This window comes from Globicephala melas, chromosome 7 (assembly GCF_963455315.2).
Source record: "Globicephala melas chromosome 7, mGloMel1.2, whole genome shotgun sequence".
Lineage (NCBI taxonomy): Eukaryota > Metazoa > Chordata > Mammalia > Artiodactyla > Delphinidae > Globicephala > Globicephala melas.
The window spans coordinates 321,485-338,720 of NC_083320.1; the positions used below are offsets into that span (position 1 = coordinate 321,485).

The 17,236-nt window shown below is 59.1% G+C and overlaps 1 protein-coding gene across 7 annotated transcripts in view; it reads right to left on the minus strand.

The window, feature by feature from the left end:
- Nucleotides 1-102: 102 nt before the first annotated feature.
- Nucleotides 103-17,236, minus strand: part of FARP2 (FERM, ARH/RhoGEF and pleckstrin domain protein 2) — a 92,485-nt gene continuing 75,351 nt past the window's right edge. For 5 of the 7 annotated variants that reach the window (XM_060301554.1, XM_060301553.1, XM_060301552.1 and 2 more), the window contains 14 exons: nt 13,874-13,963; nt 13,411-13,544; nt 12,988-13,069; nt 11,995-12,244; nt 11,024-11,154; nt 7,797-7,865; nt 7,137-7,226; nt 3,957-3,977; nt 3,683-3,765; nt 2,746-2,864; nt 2,360-2,520; nt 1,256-1,363; nt 921-1,072; nt 103-632 (listed from right to left, as the gene is read on the minus strand). In XM_060301554.1, the coding sequence (XP_060157537.1) occupies nt 563-632; nt 921-1,072; nt 1,256-1,363; nt 2,360-2,520; nt 2,746-2,864; nt 3,683-3,765; nt 3,957-3,977; nt 7,137-7,226; nt 7,797-7,865; nt 11,024-11,154; nt 11,995-12,244; nt 12,988-13,069; nt 13,411-13,544; nt 13,874-13,963 (1,560 nt within the window). In that variant the 3' untranslated portion in view covers nt 103-562. Of the gene's footprint in view, nt 633-920; nt 1,073-1,255; nt 1,364-2,359; nt 2,521-2,745; nt 2,865-3,682; nt 3,766-3,956; nt 3,978-7,136; nt 7,227-7,796; nt 7,866-11,023; nt 11,155-11,994; nt 12,245-12,987; nt 13,070-13,410; nt 13,545-13,873; nt 13,964-17,236 lie in introns of those variants that run through there. The other 2 variants (XM_030850266.2, XR_009564491.1) reach the window with 2 other exon arrangements.

The following is a 17,236-nucleotide window of genomic DNA, read 5'->3' on the forward strand; positions in this document are numbered from 1 at the left end:
CGGGGTCCACAGCCTGCGCTCCAGGCCTCTGAGCTCGTCACAGCTCGCAGGGACCACGTGTGCCCACTGGAAGGAGAGGGGCAGCACGCAGGCATACAGGAGATGCCCTTTATTTTTAACCACACGCAGGTTAGCACAGCACACCTCCTGGGGGCTGATAAATTACGGGGACTTTGCTTTCCACTTTGCAGAGGTCTGTGGGGTGGGCGGCAGAGTGGTTTCTGCTGGACTTCCATGTGGCTGTGACCCAGGGGCCCTGTCCCACCCCCCATTTCACCCAGCCTGAAGGGCAGGGTCCTGCTCTGGAGGCGCAGAGAGGGCAGGTGGGCACCAGCCTCGGCAGTGCATGGAGCCGGGCCCATTTCCACACACATGTGTGTTCGTCCCGCTGCCCCACGGGGCCAAGGGAGTGACTGGGTCTTGAGGGGACTGTGCCCCTCCCAGGTGTCCCTGTGAGTGAGGCCCATCCACTGCCAGTCTGGAGGGGGGACACGGGACGTGCAGTCATGGGCACGTGCTGCTCTGCTTGCTCGGGTCTGTCCTCAGCCGGGCAGGGTGGGCTTCACGCCTCCTCCTCGGAGGTCCCGGCCCTCCCTGGTGAGGTGCTGGCGCTCTTGATCACCTCCATCCACCTGAGAAGAGGTTTCGGGACCGTCAGGACCGGGACCCGTCCCCCGCCCACAGCAGATTGGGAAGCGGGCGTGCTCTGACCATCAGACCAGTGGGCTTGCGCTCAGCTGTCTTCCCAAGAGTGACCCCAAATAAGGAGGGCATGGGACTCAGCATGGGCCAGTTAAAAGCCTGGAAACAGTGCTCAGTCCTTCCTTTCTAGGACCCAGAAAACCCGCCTCTGGTGTCCTCAGTGGAAGAGGGAGAGCCGAGGAGATACGGGGGGCCCTGGCAGCCCCCCGCGAAATTACCTCCCTAGCGTGTATTTGCTCTCAGCCCGGAAGAAGTAGACGTGGGACTTGAACTGGAGCTTGAAGACGTGCTCCTTGTGGATGCCGTCGGCCTCCCGGGGGAGGCTCACGCTGTAGCCCAGCAGCGGGAGGCTGGCCAGGGGGCAGTCATCCTGGAAGGCAGCAGGGCACGCGCTCGCCAGGCGCCCAGCCCCCCGCCTCTCCCCACACGGCAGCAGCGGCGGGGCCAGGCTCGTTCAGAACCGAGGGGGTTCTGTGAGGGCGCAGTGGGCGGGCCTGGCGGTCCTGCAGTGCCAAGGGCAGAGCCCCCCTCGGGCTCGGTTAAGCACCCCTACCTGGTGAGTTTTGTAGAAGAACAAACAGAAATTGGTGAAGACCACCCACAGCTTCTGCCAGCCGCTACTGTTCTTGAACTTCCTCAGCAGGTATCCCGAGAGCTGGTTCTGGAAGGAAAAGAAAAGCCTGTGGGCACGGGTGTCCAAGAACCGCCAGCCCCAAGACAGCCACTCTTGCGGGCTCTGTCCTCCCAGGGGCCTCCCGGGAGCAGGTGTCTCCCCAGGGTCACCCCCCCACAGGCTTCGCTGGCTCCGCACTGACACGAACGCAGTGCCCTTCCCCGTGCTCTGACGCTCTGCTCGTTGGCAGCTAACAAAGGAGAGTGGTAAAAAGTCTGGACAACGAAGTAGAATAGCGCTCAGTTTCTTTCCCGTCATCACCAATCCCCTGTGACACGGAGGCCAGACAGGAAGGTTCTCTGGCGGTGGGGGGCAGGGGTGCCCCGTAAACAGAGGCCCACGCAGCCAGCGGCCCGGCCTGCAGCGTGGCGCTGTTAGGGAGAGGAGGGGCCGCCCCGCTCAGCCCCGAGGCCTGCGCCGCTCTGCGCTGGCCCTCCTGCCCTCCGGCCGGCGCCACCGCTTCCGTCCTCGCACCTCGCGCTGGGGCGAGGCACACGGGCCCGAGTGCATCCACAGACGGTAGGGCCCTCCCCATGACGCAGGCCTCTGCCCCCGTTGGGGGCTGATGCTCACGAGGGCCCCGCGCCTCTGACACGTGAGGGGGTGGCACAGACGGTGGACGCGGTGTCCAGGGCCACTCCGCCGTCTTGCAGGCCCCAGCGAGCTGGCCACAATCCCCGCTCTTCCCCGCCCTCCCCGCCCCCCCGCCGTGTCAGGACCCACCCACGCTCCTCACCTGCTCTGCTGGTCCCTCCCCCAGCTTCCGCGGAAGCTCAGGACAAGTGGAGGCAGAGGTGACCCAGGCGCAAAGAGGCCGCTCCCGGTGAGGGAGGCAGCCATCCCAGGATCCCGGGGCGACAGGCCCTTCGGAGAGAGCTCCTGACGGCGCCCTCCCGGCCCCGCCCACCCGGGCTGCTCTCCCCTGCCACCGTGGACCCCGGGTGTCCCATCAGCCCACACAAGCAGGGTCTCCAGTGGCCGCACCTCGACGGCCGCGCTGCGGTCGGCTCTGGAGATGCTGGTGGTGCGGTCCCAGCACACGTGCATGGCAGTGCTGGCCCGGTGCTGGCCCGGCCCCCCTGAGGAGCAGCGGGCCCTGCGAGCGTCGTCTTCCGACTCCTCCAGAGAGACCTCGTCGGAGGGCCCTGGGGGAGAAGTCAGCCCCTGCTCAGAGGAGACGGGACCCGCCCGCGCCCCCGGCCAGCAGCAGGCAGGGTGCGAGACCACGTGCTGCTCCTGCCAGAAGAGCTCCCGCCCGCCCGAAACGTCCCTCGTGGACGGAGAGCACGTGGGCCCAGCGGGCTGCCCGTGACCTGGGTGACACCCACAGGAAAGCTTCCTTGTCTCCTGGGGGCCCGGCCAGCACTCACTGCGGGGAAGGGGGCACAGCACGCTGCCCAGCGGTGCCAGGGCCGTGTCGGCGCTGCTCTTGGCTGCATTGATGGCAGCGATCAGGTCCCTCATCCACTTTTCCTTCTCCAGCTGGGTGCTGCGGGGCAGGGCCGAAGCTCAGCCACTGGGCAGGGCCCCCTCCCACTGGAGGGCAGAAGGCCAGGGTGCCTGCTTCCCCCTCGTGCGCCCTATCCTTCGGGTCCAGAGGGCTTGTCAGGACGCTGCTGGAGGCCCAGCCTGCACCTGTCACGCTGGAACGGGGGTGCTCTACAGGGTACTTGGTTCCTGGAACGGGTGTTTAGGTCTCTGGGGCTGTGAAGCTGAAATATGAGACTGGGTCCTGGATCATAAATTAAGCTGCCAGGGTTTCCCGGTGGGAGTCCAGTGCCCTGTGCTCTGACATCAGCCAGGACCCCGCAGGATGGGAGCTGAGAGCCAGGCGCCGCCCGCCCGGACACAGGACGACACCTTTGGAAGAAGCTGGGGACGCGGGCTCCCACAGGGGAGGGACCAGGCACAGCGTCCAGGCCGCCAGGAGCTCGGGTCGCCTTGCTGTCCACAGGGTGTGGGGAGTGGGGAAAGCGTCTGTTTGCTCCTGTGCTACGGCCCAGTCAGCCTCCTGCTGCCCAGCTCCGGGGCGGGAGGCACGTGACGCTAGGCCTCGGTGTGGCCGCCCCGCCGGGCTCCCCCCACTAGCCCGCCGGCCCCCTCCCTTGAGCGGCCAGCAGTGTCACAGCCAGTCTCTGCGGATGGTCTCAATGGTCACAAGCTCCCACGGACAGTGAAGCTGCTCCTGCGGTCGCGCAGCTTTGATGCAGTGCTCGAGGGGCTGCGTGTCCCCGCGACCGCGGCACTCTCACAACTCAGAGGGGACCAGGGCCGCTGGGATGCGGAACGCGGGCGGAAGGCCCTTACCTGGCTGCCACCACGACTGTCTTCTGAGCGGCGTAGATGGTGAAACAGTGCGGGACAGACCACTCATTCTCACGTTCTTCCACCTGCGGGCGGGAGAGGAGGGGAGTGTGACCCGGAGCGGGGCTGGCGGAACCCGAGCTTGCGGCAGGACACAGGTGCCGACCAAGCCCACGCCGACTCTACGAGGGGTTACAGGAGACACAAGGGATCCCCGCGCCATGGCGCCTGCTGCCCAGGTGGGCAAGCTGAGGGCCATGGGCACCCAACTACTCACCGGTGGGTCCAGCACTATTAGCTGAAAATCAAGCACGGGAAAAAAGGTTGAGCATTTTAGTTGAAAAGGGAGTTGGACAATTCATGTTTATAAAGTGGTACCAAACGCTAACAGAGTTAGATTCAGGCTAATCTCAGTTATAAGAGATTAAGAGAAGTAACTCCAGAACAAAGTATTCCTTAATCAGACCTAACAGCCTAGAGGAGAAACTGTCCTCTGACGAAGTGAGCTTGTTCTAGGAATGAGGAAGGTGACTGATGGAACCCACCCTGTCACAAAGTCAAAGGGAGAAGAGTGACCATCCCCCTCCACATGCTGAAACACCTTTGCCAAAATCCCACACGTTATTTCTGATAATCTCTTATATACAAACAGAAGGAAACGGTGTCTTTCACAAGCCAGGAGTCACCATCCTTCCCTCCACAGTCAGGAGCGAGGGCTGTCTGTCTGTCCCCAGGACCAGCCAGTTACAGGTGACCCACCCCAGAACATGGGATGCCAACCACCGAGCCTCACGCTGGACTTAAAAGGGTCTGAAACTAACAGGAGCGCAGCCAGGAGGAGAAGGTTATCAAGATGTCGGCCGCCCCCTCCAAGTCAATATGTAAATTTAATGCAATTTCCACAGAAACGCCAATGTTGTTTCTTGAAGGAATCTGTCCAAATGACTCCAAAGTTTATTTAGAAGAATTAAATAAACACTTGAGCAAATAACTGTTTAAAAAGAAGGACAAATAAGGGAAGGAACTTACCCACACAGTGACTAACCCTTACACCACCACTAATTAGAAGAGTGTAGACTGATGTTGGGACAGACAGAAATGGAACAGAACCTTCAGAAAGAATCCAAGTGTAAGGACAAGAATTTTTTTATATAATAAAGGCAGACTTTGGGATCAGTAAGAAAATGGAGGATGTAACAAATAACGGGAAAACTGACTATACGAGGAGAAAATGTTACATCCCAACCTAAAAACATCAAAACCAACGAATTTTAGGCGGATTAGGTAAAAGAGAAAAAACCGTAAGCACAGCAGCAAAGAAAGTCCCACAGCAACGTAGTCTTGGTGTGGGAAGGACTTTCTGAGCCCGTGCCAAGGACAGAAACCCTAAATTAGGAAAAGATGGACAGACCGACCACAGAAAAACATCTAAGTTCACCCCTTCAACACATATTCGTCGGGCCTCTGTGCCCGTGGCCATTCTAGGGACAAGACAAACGCGATCCCCGTCTGGAGGGACTTTATAAACTCTGAGGTGACACTGAAGTGCAGGCAAAGTGACGGGAATTACGTACCTGGAAGGCACCTGAGACCTGGAAGGGTTTAGGAACGCTTCACCAACACTAACAGGTCAGAGCGACAGACGCACCCGGTGCCTCCTGGGGGAGAGCAGAGGGCGCAGGAAGCGGCCTTGCTGGCCATCCCTGGGGCGCGGAGGACGGGGGGGATGGCCAGCGCTGCCCAAGGCTGGGACGGCGCAGGCGCAGACGGGCCTGGAGGGAAGGCCACCCAGTCAGCCGCTCCTACAGCCACTCAGTGGGAACAGGGAGCCCCAGGCTCACATACACGCGTGGCGGTTTATCTCAAGGCCGTAACTAAGGACGCGTAGAAAGATCCAATGGCGCTGTTTCTAATTCTGAGAAACTAGACGTAGCCAAAACGTCCGGTGCAGGGAGCTGGTTAACTAAAGTGTGCTTCGGCGCCCCAATCCACTACTCATGGCTCCTGAGCCGGTGGCAGAAGCAGAGGACACAGGAGCATGTTCGAGGTGAACTGCCGAGCAAAGCCAGTGCGGATTACAATGCAGCTTGTGGAGGGTGTTCCCCAGATGATGGCGAAATGCTGACAGCACTTACTACTGGGCAGTAGTACAACGATGAGTGCTTTTCACTGTACATCTTCAGTTTTTCTCTATGCTGAAGGTATAATTTTTAAAAGTATACTTTAAAACAGATGGGGTCTGCTTCCAGGGATGGCAGGTGAGGTCATTCAAACTGACCCCTTTTTGCTGAGAGTTGGAAAAGCTGAACAAATGTTACAGAGACACCTGCGGAGGCTCTGATGCTCTCTGGAAGGTGGTGCAGTGCCCAGGGTGCGGATGGCGGGGAGAAGGCCCAGACGCCACGAAGGAGAAAGGGGCGGAGGACGGCGCTGACGCTTTGGGAATTGGGAACTGGACAGGGGTCGGACCCCACCCATCCTACACCTGGACGGGGCCTGGCAGGGCTGCAGGGAGAGGTGCTCACTGCCTAAGATGTTCTGGACAAACAGCACATCTTTATAGCAAAAACCTGAACTTGGCCTCCTATCTCTGCTGTTCCCAAAGATGGGTTCCAGGCCGAGTCTAGGTTCACACTCAAGAGGGAGTCTCTCCATGACCTTTAAGGCCACAGAAGGCACTGACCACGGAGGAGAAGACAGACCGCATCCCATTAAGACGAAGAATTCCCGCTCATCAGAGACAATATTAACACGCCACGCGGCACTGAGACGGTGGGGATGCGGACACGCCCTGGCGGCATGTGGTGTGGACAGAGCATGAGGTGCGGCCCAGCCCCTCAAGAGCTCTGAAGACAGAGCTTGCGCCTCTTCACGGGGTGGAGGTCAAAGGACAAACGAGAGGACACAGCACGACTCAGTGGAGGTCACCGGGAGCTTCCCTGGGGCCAGTCCTGCCCTGCAGCCCACCCTCTCTTTAGCGGTGGTGGTCTCTGTTTTACCATTATAAAGCTGTGTGTGTGTGTGTGAAATAACTAATTATGATGCCCAAAGAAACCCAAATCGTCAGTATAAAAGAGAGAAGTATAAAATCGAGGAAGTGAACACTCTACAGTCTTAAGAATTCGGGGTCCAGCTTCCTCTTCTCAAAGCTGTGTCAGCACCCAACCCCTCCAGCAGCGCGGTGGCCCCAGCGCCCGACCCAGGCTTTTCACGGAGTCTCCCGCCGAAGGACAGGGCTCCCTGGGAGGAGTAGGTGGGTTCCTGGCGGAGCTGGGCCTTGTCCTGCAGGGGCTGGTGGCCTTGGTCAAGAGGCCCTGGAGGGGCTGCAGGTGGGGCTGTTTGAGCACCGAGAACAGTAGCCATAACAGGGTGAAAAGGCGTGAACAGCCCGGCAGGTGCTGCCACGCGGCACGGCCCCCGACCCCCGGTCCGGACCCGCCCGGCGCCGGGCGCTCACCAGCATGCCGCGCAGCGGGAGGAGTCCCCGGATCCGGAAGCGGCTGGTCCCCGAGGCACCTCTGCCTGTGTACAGCAGCATGTCTGAGAACTGAGGGACCAGAAGCTTTAGAAAAATGAATTCTAAAAACAAGTAACAAGGATTCAACATCTTAACAATCAGACCAACTTCAACTCCAAGGGCCCCGTGTGCTTATGCAGTTTGCTGGAGGTTTTTGGCAGAAAAAGGATTTTTGTTCCATTCGTACAGTCATTTTGCCCAGGGGTGACCAGCAACCACATGGGCCAGCAGACCTCTTGGCCGGCGGGAGGCGCTGGGGGGCTGGTCCTGAAAGTCACCCCCACCCAGGAAGGCTGGGGTTTGAATCCACTAGCTGGGCGCGAGGAAGGGAGCTGACAAAAGGGGACCTGCTGGCGGCAGGGACTTGCTGGGAGGACCTGTGGGCTCGTGAGTAAGGCCCTGCGAACTGACGCTGGCACGAGCAGAGCGGTCCTGCAGCCGCAGGTGTGTGGATTTTTCTACCTTCGGGCTTTTGCTCATCCTGCAGACAGGTGCCCAGAACCCAGAATAAGGAAGGTGGCAGGCCCGGGAGTGTTTCTGCGACCCTCTCCGGCTCCTGACAATGAGGCCGCCCGCCTGGACCGCGCCCATCGCACCTACCAGAAAGAACATCCTCTGCTGCAGGCCCTTCCTGGTGAGCTTGTGGAGGCAGCCCTCGCGGATAAACTCCTGCAAGACACCATCGGGGTCCCTGTGTGCTGGCCGAGGGCACCTCGGGCCCTTCCGCGGCACCCTCCTGCCCGGATGGATGCCTGAGGACCCGCCGTGCCACTCCAGCCTCCCTCCCGTCCGCTCCCCTCGGTCACCCGCATCCTGTTTGGTGTCGGTTAACTCGGTGCCTGGTCTCTGAGCTCCCACAGGCCGGCTGTGCTGAGAGCCGGCACACAAGGCAAAGGGCATTGTTGAGGGGCAGCTTCTGGAAGGTTCCACCATGGAGATGACGTGAGTTCAGCTCTGAGAAAAGCTGGGCGGGGCAGCTTGAGAATGGGAGGGAGGAGGACAGGACACCTGGTTCCCACCAAACGTCACAGGGGACTTGTTAGCTGCCACCCTGGTGCTTGAGCAGAGGATTCCTAAGGCCACGAAGGTGCTACGGCCCAGAGTGAGACCCTCCCGTGGGCTGAGGCTCAGCGGAAGCCCCCCGTGTCCCGGGCAGCCCTCTCCCCCCGGGACTCGGGGCTCCCCTCACCGCCGGGCCGGGCCCCGCACCTGCCTCCGGGGCACAGATGTCTGACATCCCTAACTGCCTGCGCCCTGGCTGAAGCACTGTCCCGGGGACCCCAACAGTCCGCTTTGGACGATTTCTGGGGACTCTTCTACCGTCCGCTGTTCTATCAGACAAACAGCACGGGCTGGTGCCCCGAGAACACCCCGGCCTTAACAGCCCTCAGATGACCTGAGCAAGGGCACAGGGAGGAGAGCTCACCCAGTAATCCTCACGGACACAGCGAGATGAGAAACCAGCCCCAACCCAAGGGACAGCCCTGCAGGAGGAGGCGGGCGGCCCCCAGCCCTCTCTGGGCCGCAGCTGGCAGGCCTTCCCGCCGTCGTTGCAGGGCCAGCTCCGCCGCTCCCCAGAGACCCCAGCCCTTGGGGGTGCGCTCCCCGAGGTCCCGCCTCCTCAATGCCTGGCAGTGCTCACCCTCGGGGCCTCGTCACCCACCTTCAGTTCACAGCCCTGCTCTTCGACCCTGCGCTCAGACGACTGGGGTGGGCTCGCCTCTGACTGATGCACACGTTTCACTTGGGGAGGCCAGGAGCCCCGGGGGTTAAGGCAGGACTCGGAGACCCTGACGCAAGGCCGCCCCGGGGAGCCCGCCCGGCCTCTGCTCTACGTGGCTGCTCTTGTTTATTTGCCCCTCTGGTGACAGTTTCCTGGGGCCACCATCTATAAGTCACTGCGTGGGGCACTCAGAGAAACAACAGTGTAACAAGAGCCCTCCCAGCTCCCAGCCAAGGCCCTGCTCCAGGAGGGCAAAACCTTCCTTAGTCTTGTTTCTTTGAGCTCATGGTCCCACACTCGCAGTACCTTTCTTCTAACAAGGGCTAATGCAAAACAGGATTTATACACCCACGCTCCAATACTCTTACGTTTGTGCTGAGACAGGAACATCCCACATCCCTGTGCAACCCTTTGTTTTCGGGATCTTAGTTCCCTGACCAGGGATCGAACCTGCGCCCCCTGCATTGGAAGCATGGATTCTTAACCACTGGACTTGTGCAACCCTTAAAACAATTTTCTTTTGCTGACAGTACTGAGTCCAAAGCAAAAGGAATTAGTGACAGAAAGTAAGCAGCCTGGGAGACATACAGACCCATGGATACAACTGAAGGTTCAAAAACGAACTCACACTCCATGGCCCACTGATTTTTGACAAAGGAGTGAAGACAGTTCAGCAAAGGTGTTGGGACAACTATACATCCACTTGGAAAAGAGCAAAGTTGGACCCATATCTCACACCATACACAAAACTCAAAATGATCAGCTCTAAATGTAAGAGCTAAAACATAAACAACCTTTAGATGAAAACACAGAGGTAAACCTTCATACCTTGGATCAGGCAACAGTTTCTTAGCTATGACACCTAAAGCACAAGCAACCAAAGAAAAAACAGACAAATTAGACATCAGCTAAATTAAAACCTTTAGTGTTGTAAATGATACCATCAAGAAAGTGAAAAGATGACCCACAAAATGGGGGAACATATTGCAAGTCAGGTTCTGGCAAGGGTCTGGTATCCAGAGTAGATAAGGAGTCTCGCAACAGTAAAAACACAACCCAATTAAAAGGTGGGCAAAAGACTTGAACAGGCATTTCTCCAGAGCAGGCACAGAAATGACCAATAAACATATGAAAAGATGCTTGATGTTAGTCACTAGGGAAATGCAAATCACAACCACGAAGGGATGCCACTATGTAACACCAGGATGGCTAGAATCAAAGACAAGATACGGAGAAGGGCTTCCCTGGTGGCGCAGTGGTTGAGAGTCCGCCTGCCGATGCAAGGGACACGGGTTCGTGCCCCGGTCCGGGAGGATCCCACATGCCGCGGAGCGGCTGGGCCCGTGAGCCATGGCCGCTGAGCCTGCGCGTCCGGAGCCTGTGCTCCGCAACGGGAGAGGCCACAACGGTGAGAGGCCCGCCTACCGCGCAAAAAAAAAAAAAAAAAAAAGATATGGAGAAGTCGGAACCATTCTATACCCTTGGCGGGAACGTAAAGTGGTGCAGCCACTGTGGACAACTCTGGCGGTTCCTCAAAATGTTAAACACAGGCCCGGCAATTCCACTCCTAGGTATGTACGTTTGTGCCCAGGAGAAATGAAAACACATGTTCACACAAGGACTTGTACATGACATTCACAGAAGCACTATTCACAATGGCCGAAAAGTGGAAACAACCCAAGTGTCTATCAGCAGATGAACAGGTAACCAAAATACGGTGTCTCCAGAGAATGAACACTATTCAGGCACAAGAAGCAATGAAGCCCCAACACAACACACAACACGAATGAAGCCTGAAGACACTGCGCTGAGTGAAAGAAGTGAGACACAGAAGGCCACACACCGTGAGAGTCCATGTCTATGAAATTTCCGGAGAGAAGCCCAGAGACAGAAAGCCAATGAGAAGCTGCCAGGGACCGGGGAGCGGGGCGGGGGCGGCTGCTGACAGCGATGGGGCTTCTTTTCGGGGAATGAAAATGTTCTGGAATTAGTGGTGACGGTTGCACAACCTCATGAATACACTGAGAGCCACCAAGTCACATTTTGAATTATATCTCAATTAAAAACAGTAACCAGTTCACAGAACTTTCTCAAAGTCACTCACCCTGCCGGGAGCAATAAGGTTCTCTATGCCGACCAAGTCCCGCTGCAGCTCCATCAGCTTCTGGAGGTTCTCCAGCCGGACGAGGCTGTGCTGGAGTGTGGAGGTCACCTCCGTGATGGCCTTGAGGGCTTCTGCGTGGGGAGGTCCCTCAGTACAGGTGCCCGGGCAGGTGAGCTGGGGGTGGCATGGTCGAAACCCTCCACCCACCAGTTTGTGACAGGAACTGACAATTTAAAGGTGGTTTTAATTCCAGGAACATTGTACTCAAACTCCTCACAGGACTGCTAGGGACAGCAAGTGTGGGTCCCTGCAGATGACCTGAAACGTGGACTCGTTCAGCCCAAACTGCTGACTAGCCAACGCTCACGCTCGGTAAAGAGAAAGGGCAGAGTCTTTATAAACAACTATTTAACGTTACGGGCAAAGCAGCGTCGCCCACCCTCATTTTACCTGTGCTGCTCTTCTTTCACATTTCCCCTAAAATGCATGGAAACATTCTGGGCAATTTTGTCCCCTCCTTTTTGGCAAACACAAAACACTTGCTTTTAGGATGCAGAGGAAGGGCGCTGTCCACATCATACGGTCTGTTTTGCTCCCTGTACGTCAGAAAGTTATCTGATCTATTCTCAGGACACCGGGAGACCCGCTGGAAGGAAGGGCTACCTAGCTCTTCGTATTGTACTTTCAGAGACAGACAGCGGTGACCGGACCTGAGAGGCAGTGACTTCCTGCTCTACGTTTGTGCTGCAGCTGGAAGTCAGTCCTATCTGAGGTCACAAGGGTCAGGGTTTATTCCTTCGTCCCTCTCACCAAAGTCAGGAATGACAAAGCCCACCGACATCAGAAGCTTCCCCCAGGCCACGTGGCCCCCCAGGTGTGCGGCTCAGAAGCAGACCACCGACCCCCTGCCCTGGGCGCCGCGGGCGGAGAACGGGGTGCCCGCGGGGGCTGGGTGTTGGGCGCGCACTCACCGCGGCGGTCGGCGCGGTCCTGGTCGCCGCGGTCGGGGTCCTGGCGGTCGGAGGCGCACAGGCGGCGCAGCAGCAGCCGGTAGTGGCGCAGGCGCTGCAGCGGCTTCAGCAGGAAGGCGTTCAGCGGCAGGTAGCAGACTTTCTGCAGCTCGAAGTCCCGGCGCAGCGCCTCCAGCCTCCGCAGGCGCCTGCTTGCCGCTTCCAGCTCCGTCAGGACCTCGTGGAGCCTCTGGAAGTGGCGGGTGAGCGTCTGCGGGGCGGGGGGCAGCTGAGCGGCGGCCCCCGGGCCCCGCCCTCCCCTGTCCGGTCTCCCCCTACACCGGTCTGCCTCGGTGGGCATCACAGGGGACGCGCCGGGCTGGAGGAGCGCCGCCCGGCGGCCGCGCGTGCGTGTGGGCCCTAAGTTCACGCCGCGCGCCTCCGCCTCCGGGACGCGCTCACCACCCGCCCCCAAAACCGGGGGCCTGGAGGCACGGCGGGGCCTCGGGGGCGGGGCCTCGGGGGCGGGGCCTCGGCGACGCGCTGGCGGCGCCCACCCCATCGGTCCCGGTCCCGCGAGAGCGCCGAGCGCTGGAAGCACGACCCGCGCCGCCGCCCGGAGCGCTGAGGCCGCGGGAGAGGCCGGGAACGGGCGCGAGCTCAGCAGGAGCAGCCGCACCGGCCCGCGGCTCTGAGGGGAGCCCGGCCCGGCGGGACGCGGCCCCGCGCTTTATCCCGAGGAGAGCGTGTCGGGACGAGAGTGCCGGCCAGCGCTGCGCTGCGCGGGAGGCGGCTCTCAGAGGACCTGCCCCGAGGGGGCGTGTCCCGAGCGGCGATAGCGCTGGGAGCGGAGCGCGCGCTGACCCGGACGCCGTCCTCTCGGGACGCCGCGCTGCCTGAGGGGAAAGCTGCCCTGACTCGTGCACCACGCTCAGGGGAACACTGTCCTGACGGGGAGGCGGGCGCCCACACGGCCAGCTGCTCGGCCGAGAGCCGCGCGCACACCCGCGCTACCTTTAGCTGAAGCATGTTGCTGAGCAGGACGTCCCCGATGCGTCGGTGGTCGCCTGCGGCCTGGGCACTGGAAGACCCCTCCCTGGAGTGGAGACGGACAGACACACACGGTCAAAACCTCGCGACAGCGTGTGAGACACGCTTCGCTTGCTGCCAGTGCCATGGGGCGTCCCAGGCTCAGCAAGCACCTCTGAGGGCGAGGCCGTCCTTGACAGAGGCAGTTGTCCCGTCTCAGCCATCCTCCAAATGGTGGTGACCGGGCGAAAAGGGGTCTCCTTGTAACCTGCCTCTGCCCTCTCCTCTGGAACAGGGTGAATGCAAGTGACGTTCCCTAACGCCGTCTCGTGCAATAGCGGCCCTCGCGAACTAGCTAGGACGCTGGGAAGCTCCCGCGCACGGGACGGGGCAGCCTGCGGCCGTTACCAGAGCGCCAGCCTCTGCTCCACCTCGCGCAGGAAGCCGCTGTGGAACTCATAGATGGGGTCGATGTTGGAGAAGAGCAGGGTCATCAGGTCCGCAGGCATGGCGTCCGCCTTGACCACAGCGCTCCGGAACCACTGCCGGGAGAGCTCAGGGTGACCCAGGGACCTGGCCCCGGAGCCCCCACGAGGCCAGCTCAAATCAGCGCCGCGGCTGACCGGCCAGTTTGCACAACAGAAGAGAGCAATTCCGGGTGAAAAGCTTCGAAGGGATATATTCCCAGGTTCACAGAAAATCGGACCCACTATTCTGACCTGACGTAGACATGTTTTAAGGCAGGCGTATTTAACAGAACATGTACACACACACACACACACGCAGGTCTGGGGGGGGGGATCCTGTGTCTCTGGCCCAGATTTAAGAAGTATTAAGAAAATCAAAGCAACAAGGGACTTAGGTTTCATACCACGGTAATAACTTCCAAATCCTTCAGGTATGTTCGCTCTGTAGCAAGAATCTCCTTTGCTATGAAGTAGGCCTCGTCCGCGGGCGCACACTGCAAGAAGTGCAGACAGCGTGAGCGTGTCAGCCGGCCACGTCGCCGACGGTCCTGGCGCGCCAGCTCTTCTGCTCAAGTTAACGCTGTCACGTGATCTTCACGTGCACTTCCTGAGAGCGTCACTTCTAAGTAAAGATATAAGCCCCGCTGTATCGCCCCCAGATGTTCTTCTCATTTTATATTATTCTTTTTTGAGAAAAGAATTGCTGTTTAAACAGCAACATATAGTGAAGCTAATTACTCATTTTGTGATGAAATTACTGTTCAGATATCACTCACAGGACTGTAGCTGCTTAACACACCTCAGAGAGATAGCGGGTTGGGTTCCAGACCACCGCAATAAAGCAAATATTGCAACGAAGTGAGTCACACGAATTCTTCTGGTTTCCCAGTGCATATAAAATTACATTTCCCCCATACTGTAGTCTATTAAGGGTACAACAGCCTTGTGTCTTTCCCTTTTTTTTTGGCCATGCTGCACAGCTTGAGGGATTCTAGTTCCCTGACCAGGGACTGAACCTGGGGCCATGGCAGTGAAAGCACCAAGTCCTAACCACTGGACCGCCAGGGAATTCCCACATTATGTCTAAAAAAACAATGTACATACCTTAATTAAAAATTACTTAATTGGGACTTCCCTGGTGGCAGAGTGGTTAAGAATCTGCCTGCCAATGCAGGAGACACGGGTTCGAGCCCTGGTCCAGGAAGATCCCACATGCCGCAGAGCAACAAAGCCCGTGCGTCACAACTACTGAGCCTGCGCTCTAGAGCCCACGAGCCACAACTACTGAGCCTGCACTCTAGAGCCTCCGAGCCACGACTACTGAAGCCTGCGTGCCTAGAATCCATGCTCCGCAACAAGAGAAGCCACCGCGATGAGAAGCCCACGCACCCAAACAAAGAGGAGCCCCTCCTCCCCACAACTAGAGAAAGCCCATGGGCAGCAACGAAGACTCAATGCAGCCAAAAAAAAGCAAAACAAACAAACAAAACTACTTAACTGCTAAAAATACTAACCATCATCTGGGCCCTCAGTGAGTGGCAGTAGTAACATCAAAGCTCACTGACCACAGATACCACAACAATCATAATGATAATGGAAAAGTTTGAGGTATTGTGAGAATTATCAAAATGTGACACAGAGACACAAAGTGAGCAAATACTATTGGAAAAATGGTGCTGGCAGACTTGACACAGGGTCACCACAAACCTTCCATTTGTAGGAAAAAAAAAAAAAGCAGTACCTGCGGAGCGCAATAATACGAGGTCTGCCCATGCATGAATGTATGTGATTAGCAACAGTTAAGCCTAACTCACACAAAAGTCATTAAAATTGCCAAGCGATGTACGTTTTATCTGTGCCGGCGGTTAGAGCCGGAGGCTGCCTGACGTGGCCCAGCCCCGGGGCTCTTAAACCTGCGACAGGGCCGCTGACCATCTGCAGGGGCCACAGGCAAGTCAGCGGTGACAGGACCCTCAGGAGCGGGAAGGGCAGCACAGCGCTCCCAGCGAAGCACAGGCCTCGTGCCCACCTGGGCTGGGGGCTGTGTCTTATCCCTGCAGGGCCCCACCCCACTCTGAGCACACCTCAGAGAGCTGCCTCCGCCTCCGTCAAGGTCGGTGCATGGCCTCTCCTCCACCCTCTCCTACCTGGCGGACACCTGGTCCTGCTCCGCCCCGGCACGCTCGCCCCGCTGCTCTTCCCCCAGATGGAGGATTTAGGGCCGACCCTCCCACGTCTGCAGCCGTGCCAACAGGCACCTGGGACGTGCCCAGGAACAGAGGTCCCTGCCCTCGAGCTGACAGCTTCCCAGGCAGGAAGCAACTCCAGCTACCGGGGAAGTGACCCAGCTGGGCGGCGAAGCGCACAGAAGGACCACGGAGCAGGTGGGGTGGAGGCTGGCAGGACAGACGGCTGCCTCCTAGAGAGGGCGGGGCCGGGAGGCTGGGCGGTGGGGGCCAGCCCAGAGGTCAAGGATGGGGGGCTACAAGGTGAGCCAAGTGGTCACCAGCGGGGTGGGGAGGCAGGGTGTTTGGGGCCTATCTGAGCACATCGGGGTGCGCGGGGCTCAGGATGTGTCTGGGGGCCGGGGCTGGTCAGGAGGCGCAGGGAAGGGAGAGCCAGGCTGAGGGGTGCTAACCCTGATGGTCAGGGTCTGGGTGGGGGGAGGTGGCGAGTCGGCCGAGGGAAGGAGTGCGGCAGGGCGAGGGTCCGAGTCTGCAGGTGACCCGTTCGGGGAGGAAGGTGGGGCCGGGTTTGCACCGTGGGGTCTGAGACTTCTCCCCGGGGCCCTGGGGAGTTTAGGGAGGTCGCGGCAGCAGAGGCCGCTCCTCCTGTGTGTCCCGGAGGCCACTGCTACGGCAGCCGCCCCCTCAGCCGCGGGGACACCAGGAGGTTCCACCTGACCCTTCACAGCCTGTCCTGCTGTCCTCCCTCTGGGACTTGTGTGTGGCGCGTCCGTGGGCTGCTTCTCACGCCAGCTTTTCCCACAACACTGGCAGCCACACGGTACCATGGCATCTCCTGGTGTCCTGCCCCGGACACCTGCAGGCCGCCTTTCTAAACTTCATGCTCGTCAATTCTTTCTTTCTGGGCTTTGTGCTATTAAAACATGACTGCTTCAAATCCACTGAAAAATCACTGAGCTTGTGTGCTCAGTGAGCTCTCTGGGGCCAGAGCTGCCCCAGGAGGCCCACGGTCCTGGTCCGGGAGGCTTCGGCCCTCCCTGCCTGGATCTCCCTGTGGCCAAGCGTCCTGGCTCTGCTCTGGATCGCGGACACGTCGCACGCACGCTGCCGGTGAGCATTTCCTGCCTGGGTCCCCACTGAGGCCCGAGACCAGCTCCTCTTCCCGTGGCGGGTGAAGGTGCCCAGACAGACGCTCAGAAACAACCACGGCAGTATCACTGCTGAGGTCACAGTAATACTGCAGGTGCCAAGGGGATGCCAGCAGTAGAGAGGTCAGCAGCAGCTCGTGGGTGGCCAGCCTGGGTAGCCAGGGCCAACCCGATTTCCAGAGCAAAGAGCACCTCTCAGGAAACTCAGTGGAGAGACAGCAAAACAGCTGCTGCTCTGCCAGCCATACCAGCAAGCAGACCTGCCCGCAGGCCCCAGGTCAGGGCAGAGCGAGAGGCCCTGCTTTGTCCCCACAGAGCCCCGAGCCTGGTGCCCACACACAGGCAGGGGAGCAACCCCACCTTCCCTTTCAGGCCTTCCCAATACTGTGCGTCCCCACCAATTTCTATTAAAAAGGAAAAACAGCACAGTAAG